At 29.4% G+C, this 8009-nt stretch overlaps 1 protein-coding gene across 1 annotated transcript; it reads right to left on the minus strand.

Annotated features, from left to right (window-relative positions):
• Window positions 1-2143: 2143 nt before the first annotated feature.
• On the minus strand, window positions 2144-6470 carry LOC100306225 (Light-dependent Short Hypocotyls10-like protein). Its single transcript, NM_001248731.2, has 2 exons — window positions 5849-6470; window positions 2144-2481 (listed from the first exon to the last, which is right to left on the minus strand). The coding sequence occupies exon 1, from the start codon at window positions 6417-6419 to the stop codon at window positions 5892-5894; it is 528 nt and encodes a 175-aa protein (NP_001235660.2). The 5' UTR covers window positions 6420-6470; the 3' UTR covers window positions 2144-2481; window positions 5849-5891.
• Window positions 6471-8009: the final 1539 nt, after the last annotated feature.

Here is an 8009-nt window from a genome sequence, read left to right on the forward strand (position 1 = left end):
TGGTTAACAACGGACAAATGGATCCATAACTATTATCACAAACCAGATTATTTGATCATATATTTGAACAGTCGAGGTTTTTGGGTGGAATTTTGTTTACATTTGTGTTTGAGTGGATTTTGTGAAAATTGTGAATTTTTTTGTGGACTACTGTTCTGAATTTGTATTTTTATATGTTGATTTGTGTTTTAATTTCTAGTTTATATTTAAGTGCAAATTGTTTCAATTTATGTGGAATTTTTTGTTCAATTGTTCTTGTAAATATGAAATTTTGGTTCATTAATGATTCATATACATCAACTTTTTTTATTTTTTATCAATAAATAATTTATTAATTTTGTTAAAAAATTTAGTTGGAAGGATTCATTCATCAATTGATTTTTCATTCACCTTCTTTCGTTTCTTCATAATATTTTCGTTCAAATTAACCCCATTTAAAAAAAAAAAAAACAAATAATGTTTCCTTATACAAGCAGCTGTTCCTTATTAATGTTTCAACAACTAATTTTGTTATGACTCCTTATTAATTAAAGAAGGACAACAAACTACCTTGGAGTAGGAGATATCTGAAGAATATATGAATAAAAGACGCATAAACTAACATTTTAGAAGTTAATTATTATGCTTAAAACATTGAACAAAAAAAAAAAACTACTCACATTTTTAGAAGTTAATTATTATGTGCTTAAAACATTATTCCAATAAATGGGGCTTGTCACGATTCTCATGATTGAGTGAATGAAAACCTCCCATGTTCAATTGTACAACTTTATTTTTCTTTAAAAGTAAAATTGTCCCAAGTAATTGAAAAAGTCACAGACTATACATAGATACATGATTTGCAATCATTAGTGCAACTTGCTTGCTTGCATATCTCTACCTTTTCATTAATTAAAGTATTTGAAAGATTCGTGAAAAACAAAACTAATTAATAGTTTAAGCTTATTTCGACACTGACAAAAAATAGAATTTATTTTAATTTTTATGAACATATATGCACAATAAATTAAATAAAAATTTACATAACAAAAATATTGAACACCCAAAAATTAACATTCACTTTAGTACAATATGTCTGTCGTAATTTTTTTTTTAAAATGTGTGTCCTGAAGACTACAAATATTTAAGAAGTTGTGCACTTTTTATTTAGCAAAATGCTTCTTTTAGGACAAATCGACGTATCTGAAAAAATAATGCATAAACCGATCAAAAGTCAACATTTAATGCATATTTTTTATACAATAAAACTAATTTTGTTTATTATACACACGAAATATTAATCAATGGCATCTTTATATATATATATATATATATATATATATATATATATATATATATATATATATATATATATATATATATATATATCAGCCAAAGAAATTTCATTAAATTAAAAGGTACAAGGAGGGCACCAAAAACAGTTTTAATCAATGACTTATCTTAATCACTGAAATTTAAGATCATTACCTACAGAAAAGTGTTTTTTTTAGCACATTTCTTCTAACACATTCTTATTAAAAATTTATAAAATTGTGAACAAGATTCATTATAAATAAAAAATTAATGGAACTTATAGATTTTTGATTTGTCATAAATTTTAAACAATAAAAAAATGTGTTAAAATATATTGTTAACATTTCTCCGGCCAAGATACCTATTCACCCTAGTCACATTAATAGAGTACTTAAATGACATTATGTGCATCCCTTTCTCTTTATGGGGATATATATATATATATATACTTTCTTATAATCAAAAGTTTATTAAGAAATAAAGTATAAGCGGTACCTGGTAAAAAATACTTTCAAGGCAATTTCATAAGGATGAAAAGAAACGCGTCAATAAATACACCAACCAAAAAGATTCTGATTACTAAAAATAAACTTCAGACCTTGATATACTCCAATTTTGCTAGCTAGGCACAAAGATTCTTAAAATGATCTGATTTCAGTTAACTGTACAGTGATCAATCACAAAAGATAGCCAGACTGTTTTTTTTAGACGACCTAAACTGTTTACTAACATGATAAAGTTAATAATATATTTATATAAGTTTCACTAAATAAATTGACATTAAGTTTAATAAATAATATATTAAAGACTGTGTTTCTAACATTCATGATAAGATAGCAATATGCTGATCGACCCGCATTTGGAAGAGTATGTGAACCCGAATTTATTAAAATACCTTACACTTCAATGGAACCAATCCGAAAAATACATGACAAACTAACTATATATGTATATATGCAACTGAGAAGTTTGAATTAATGCAAAGATAAACCAAGGCATAACTGACCGTCATATAATTAATGAGTATGCTGTTCAGCTAGGATCATACAAACTCCCGGGTAAACAAAAGAGCAACTTTAAAAAGATCGAGTGGCATGCCAACAAATTATCAATCCAAATAGAAACCGAACCTCCAATAGACTGTGCCTTGTAAAAAGGATCTCCAATTTGATTGTATGCTACATTATCCTGCAAGGAGACATAATCATGCATGGCTTAATATATATGCATAATTTTTTCTTTGTCCAAATGATGCGAATCTCTCTCTCTCTACGTGACCTTGTGCTTACAATTCACCATAGAAGCACAACAAATATAGATATCAGTTAATATATAAGAAAAACTAATTCATATCTGTCATGAAACGAATAATCAGAAATCATAAGTGTTTAAATACCCTTTCAATTAAGACAATGAATCATGTTTCATGTTGGGCCTAGGGCTATATCCCAATTAAGATGAGGATTCTCCGAACTTTATAAACACTACTTAATTAAGTCCAATATTTTGTCGATGTGTGGCACTATATCCACTTTTTTACTCCTATCACAATAAAGGTGCATGAGACTACAAATTAAAACTAGCCAAAAGTGTTCACAATTAATGTGACTTTTTTAATAATAAAATTTATTTTATCAATCATATTTTTTTATATATAAAACTCAAATTCAAAATTTTACTTAAAGGATTTAAGTCTAACTTTACTTAGACTAATTATATATGTGTTGGTAAACAGCTTAACACATACAATTTGTTATTATTTAACCAAAATAAAATAGAATAATTATGAATTTAATTTTTATATATTATTATTATAATTTTTATACAGTCAATTTATAAAAAATTATGATAAATATGATTATTAAATTATTATTGTTAAATTCAAGAAACTTATTACAAATGATAGTACATGATCAGATAATTAATAGTGTAAGTAAAAGCTCTTTACACTTTCAAGTACTTGTATTATTTACTTATACAAAAATAAAGAAAAGGATTTCTTCAAATGTTTCAACGGTTAGGACTTAGGATGGATATGGGCCATAATAGATATTCCTTTATCCATCAATACTCCGTAACTGCTGTTGTTTGTTCTGACGCATATCATTTCTGTACTTAAAGATTTCAAAAGAGATATGCATACCCTACATGGGCCAGCAATATATAACCTAGTAACTCATCAAATAATTCAAACATGCATATTACCAAGCAACGATCTGTTTGATGAGGTTGTTAAGATGGTATCTTAAATGAATCTATATATAAGATTGGATGGTTAAAGGAAAAAAAAAAAAGAAGAGAAAAAAGACAAAATATTCCACTAACGAAAATTGATAAATTGACAATTAACTTTGATTTTTTAAAAGAAAAACATGGTACTCACATATTTCATCTAAAATTAAGCAGGATAAAGCTAAATACTCTATGTAAAAATATAATATAGATAACAATTTGAATAAATTTGTTAATAAGAACTTGTAAAAAAATGAAAATAAAAAGAAATCAAATATATAATTTTATAAGTTAAAATTAACTTATATATCTGACGCTTTTCATGATGGTGTCTCTTTTAACTTTTTCATAAGTTAGGATACATAGCATGTTTTTAAGTCATGAAAGATGTTTAATTTATTTTAATTACCTCCTTAATTCATATTATCTTTTTCTCTTATGAATACTTATTAAAAAGGCTTGCCCCTTTATTTAGAAGCCAAACTAAGAGATTTTTATTAAATGCTAACAAGGCAAGTTGCAAGTACTACCCACTTGGTAGGGAAAGCTTATTAAAAAAAAAAGAAGTTTATCTAATAAACTATTTCCTAATCTATGACTTATTGATGGGGAAAAAATGAAGGTAGGGAAAGATATAGAGAGGTTGCACCAACTAATTAAGTAGGAGGTGTCCACATATGGCTCTTTAATTATCATTGAAGAAGGAAACACAAGTGAAAATCTGATTACTCTACTACAAAAAAATCTCAGATTCCCAACAAAAAAGCTGCCGACAAATAGTTTTCATCACATACTTTGATCATAATACGTACAAGGAAAACCCTAACTTGCCACCAGCTGCCACACACGGACAGTGACTGTGCAGACAAATAGCCGTACAAACTGAATATTCCCTTGATCTTTGCTATAAGCTACACATGATTTCTGTATGAACGTTGTATTATAGGAAGCATTATATATGCTTAAAGAATCATCTGTGCTGTAAATTTTGACGAGTGTACGTGTGAGTGATTGGAATAATCACTTGAAACCAAGAGCTTGTCTTCAATATGTAATATATAATCTATAACCTACTAGTTTAGAAAAAAGAAAAAAGAAAAAGAAGGCTCCTCATTCAAATTGCTAATGAAGTTCTATTCAAATTGTCTTCAATATTTATAAGCTTATTAAAATTATATGTATGACACTAAAAACATTATCAGGAAGGGATATATAGCTACTATTCCACAGAATCAGATGCTAGACAACATGATCTAATCAAGGTACATTGTCGACAGAAGTTACATGTCTCTATTCCCTATTCTCTTCCTTGTCTCTCTCCAAAAGAAAATTCATATGTGATTGAAAATTAATATTCTTTATCCTGTTTGTTAGCTTCTTTTATAAACTAAAGTGTTAATTTTCTATTAAAGGGTATGAAAGGAGACATTCAAAGAAGACAGAATATTTGAATCCGTACTTGACATGGTAATAAAACAAAGTGGAGAAAAAAGACATGTATATCCAGTCACCCTTTGCATGGAAAGATCTTCTATATCAAAGATAGCAATAAGTGGGGTATATGGAGGTGAGGATGGTGGAAAATGTTTAAGGTTAACATAATATATAATTAGCATCAGGCTCTTCAACATTTACTCGAAAGAGATTCCATACAATCATAATTTTCTTAGTATTAAATTGTGAATTATATAAGCGCTACAAAAAGCATGCATTTTCTACAATTTTATATAGTATAAATAATTTCAATGTTAAGTAGAACCTTATATTAATCAATAATGCTTTCAATCATTGGTTTCTTTGATGCTTAGAAACTTAGTAGAGACTGTCATTTCACTTTGAAAAATCATGGGACAGAAAATCTGCAGAATCTTAAAAGGGCCAAATTTAGGGGAAAGCTCAATTCAAATAATGAATATATATTTAATTAAAGTTAATTATACAGATAAATTTTTTTATTGTTTTTGTTCCATAATAATTCCATGTCATGAGTGGGTATTAGAGCGTGCGTGTGTGCGAGGTTAGAGTAACATAATCTTTCAAATCTTATTTAATCAATATTATCAGCTCACGTTTCCAACCTAACGAATTGACAACAATATTTGTGACTTATAAGTCCTGATTTTTATAAACTAAATTATATATGTACCTAGATTGAATTCCATATGTACCATTACTAAACTAGTATAAGTTTTAGGTTATGATATAAGCAATACAATTAACTAGCTAGATCCTAGCACCACATTGAGTTAATCATCCTAGTAATTAAGCACAGCCTATGATCATGATCAGTGATGACAAGAAGCAAGACTAATTAATTCATTACCATGACTTGAAAGGTCCAAAGAGATCGATACTGATGATGTTGTTCAAGAGAAGTGCATGGTGGAGGATGATTCATCGTTTCCCTTGCTTGGATTTGAGGCCTTCTTTTTCTTCTTGTAAGGGATACCTCTTGCCTTGGCTTGGCACTCCCTAATCTCTTTGAGATACACCCTGATGGAGCCACTTGCAAAAGGGTTAGTCTCTGGGGACCCACCATTTTCCTCATAAGCAGCCCTGAGCCTCCCTATGAGAGCATCAAGGCTCCCCCAAGCTTGTCTAAGGGGGCATGTGCAAGGTGCTGGAGGTTCTGGCTGGCCATAGAACATGCACCCTTGAAGGTGAACCTTGGTCTTCCCAAACTGGTCAAGATACCTAAGAAAATCCAACACATGGTTGCAATTGCACTGAGAAAGAGGAACTGGGGGCCTTTGATTCTTCAAGTACTGACCAAAAGTGTTCCAATCCCTTCTCTTTTGAGACTCATAGCGGCTAAGTGTCCCTGGACTCTGTTGGTAGTTTTCTGTTGGAGAGCTTGATCCTTCTCCCAAATCTTTGCCACTTGAAGAAGACATTGTGGTGCTGAATGATGAGATGATCAAGATCCAGAGATTTGTTTGGATTTTGTAAATTAATAATAAAGGGAAGGAATTAAAAAGGGGAGGGTGAAAGCTAGCTAGGTGAAATGAATAGGGGAGAGGAAGATGGGGATCATGTCATTGGGCTAATGAGTAGACATTTTATGGGCCATGCTAGTTGCTTTCTTTCTATTATCATCTTTTTCCTTCTCTCTTTCATATTTATACTCCTTTTTTTTTTCTTTTGCTAGTGACATTAGCATATTTAACTATACGTTTTCCCTATATAATCATACAATTATTGTTTGCCATTTGTCAACAAACATGAACCTTATCACCTTATTATGAACCCGATTTACCATTATTGCCCTAACTATATCAATCCAATAGGACTAGCTTCTAACAACCCACCTCTTTGATTGCTGTACATCTGTCAGGCCAAGTGATTTGAAGTATATAAGTGAACAAATTCATACATAAAAAGGATTTCATCTTTTCTACAGGGGAGTGGTGGTTAGTGCCAAGGTTTTTTTTCCCCACCAAAGTTGTATAAATCCATATCTAGCTAATTGTGAAAATGAGTTTTTCTTTTCTATGAAATATTTTTCATACACATATAGTTAAATATTAAACTTTAATAAGCATATTTAAGGGACACAACCAACATGTTGATTAATTTAGTAGAAGTGAACTTAAATCTCTTAAACAAAATCTTGATTTAAATTTTATAGATGAAAAAAATAGGATTGAATTGAGAAATCCTATTAAAGATAATCAACTAAGTTATTTAATAAAAATTAATCATTAACAAAATTAATTAATATTTTATATTAATAATATGGTGACTCAAAATATTTAAGGGACACACCAGCAAAGTTTTCTTCGTACATATATTCATAAGATTAAACTAATTAATTAGTGCAACTATATATATGTATTAGCTGTGTTAAATTTGGTAATTCATTAGTTTGTTTTTTCAAGTACAAGAAGGCAAATAGAATTTTCACTTAATAATATAATTGGTTGCAACTAAAAGGGATAATGATTCTTTCATACATCCAAGACAGTATGTGCGACATCTGAATTAAAACACACAAATGTGTTAACTCATTACTTGTATTTAAAGAATGCATAAAAATTAGAAAAAGAATATATAGGGAACATGATTTTGGTACAAGAGATCTGGTGTGTTGACGTTTGAGGCTACTGTGGTGGTTGTCATTGTCAAAATGAGTGCTGGAAGGTGCATTCAAATTAAACCCTAGAGGTACCTAAATTATTGGGTGTGAAAGAAAATATTATATGAGGGAATAGTCACGTACACAGACAAAACAAACACAGCAATGACAGAGATGTGCTTAGAGCCATGAGATGGAGAAAGGACCAAGGGACAAAAATAGTAAATAAGGGTGAATAGATGTATACGTGGAATTTGTGTTTTAAACATTATTTGTGCAAGTATAAATATCATTGTTTATTATATATATTTCCGTTAACTCAGTGTCAAGTATACCAAATGATTTTAAGTAGTAAAGTAATAGAAAGATGTAGGAGATAAAATAAAGATTTAATAGAAAAAATAAGAAA

The sequence above is a fragment of the Glycine max genome, chromosome 13 (genome assembly GCF_000004515.6).
Source record: "Glycine max cultivar Williams 82 chromosome 13, Glycine_max_v4.0, whole genome shotgun sequence".
NCBI classification, from domain to species: domain Eukaryota; kingdom Viridiplantae; phylum Streptophyta; class Magnoliopsida; order Fabales; family Fabaceae; genus Glycine; species Glycine max.

Excerpts from the sequence above, each read along its gene's own strand:
- LOC100306225 (NM_001248731.2), bottom strand. The coding sequence starts at position 6,419 with ATGTCTTCTTCAAGTGGCAAAGATTTGGGAGAAGGATCAAGCTCTCCA.